At 73.9% G+C, this 666-nt stretch overlaps 1 protein-coding gene across 1 annotated transcript in view; it reads right to left on the reverse strand.

The window, feature by feature from the left end:
• PRDM16 (PR/SET domain 16) overlaps positions 1-666 on the reverse strand; it is a 200,659-nt gene that overhangs the window by 3,324 nt on the left and 196,669 nt on the right. The window contains 1 exon segment of the mRNA XM_077763995.1: positions 282-515. Coding sequence (XP_077620121.1) covers positions 282-515 — 234 coding nt within the window.

Genomic DNA, 666 nt, shown 5'->3' on the forward strand with positions numbered 1-666 from the left:
GCCGGCGCTCAGGCTGCCGGAGCCCCGCGCGCTGGCCCGGCCGCGTGCCGGGGACCGTCAGGGCACAGCAGCTCCCTCTCAGCTGCCCTCCCAGCCCTGCCTCCTCGCTCGGGAAGTGTGTGTGGCCGCCCCCCGCGGTGGGGCCCTTGCTGGGGACCCGGGTGGGCCCAACCAGGAGGGCGCTGGGTCTCGGGGGCCCTCGTGACCTTCAGGCCCCTCCCCGGCCCGGGCCCTCGCAGGAGAGGCTGCCCCGGCGTGGCCCCCGGAGGGCCGGCCCCCACCTTCGGGTGTGCTCGAAGCCCACGGCCAGGGAGGCGGGCGGCTCCTCGTCTTCCTCGTCCTCGTAGGCACCCTGGGGCTCAGGCGTGGGGGACACGGTGTCGTCCTGGGACTTGCCCGCCAGACTGTCGTCATCTTCCTCCTCCTCCTCCTCCTCCTCCTCCTCCACGTCCTCTGGCTTCGCGCTGGCCAAGCCCGGACACTGGGAGTTGGCGTCCAGGTCCGGGGCCTCCGGCCTGACGTGACAGGGGAGGGAGTTAGCCTCGGGCCCCAAAAGGCTTTCGACTGGGGCTCCGCTCGGCTCCCCCCCCAAGGCCGTCCTCGCCCCCCTGTGGGAAGAGCCTGCCTCCGTGGTCACGGGGACCCTCAGGGCTGAGGTTCTGAGGG

The sequence above is a fragment of the Crocuta crocuta genome, unplaced genomic scaffold (genome assembly GCF_008692635.1).
Source record: "Crocuta crocuta isolate KB4526 unplaced genomic scaffold, BGI_CrCroc_1.0 scaffold13, whole genome shotgun sequence".
Lineage (NCBI taxonomy): Eukaryota > Metazoa > Chordata > Mammalia > Carnivora > Hyaenidae > Crocuta > Crocuta crocuta.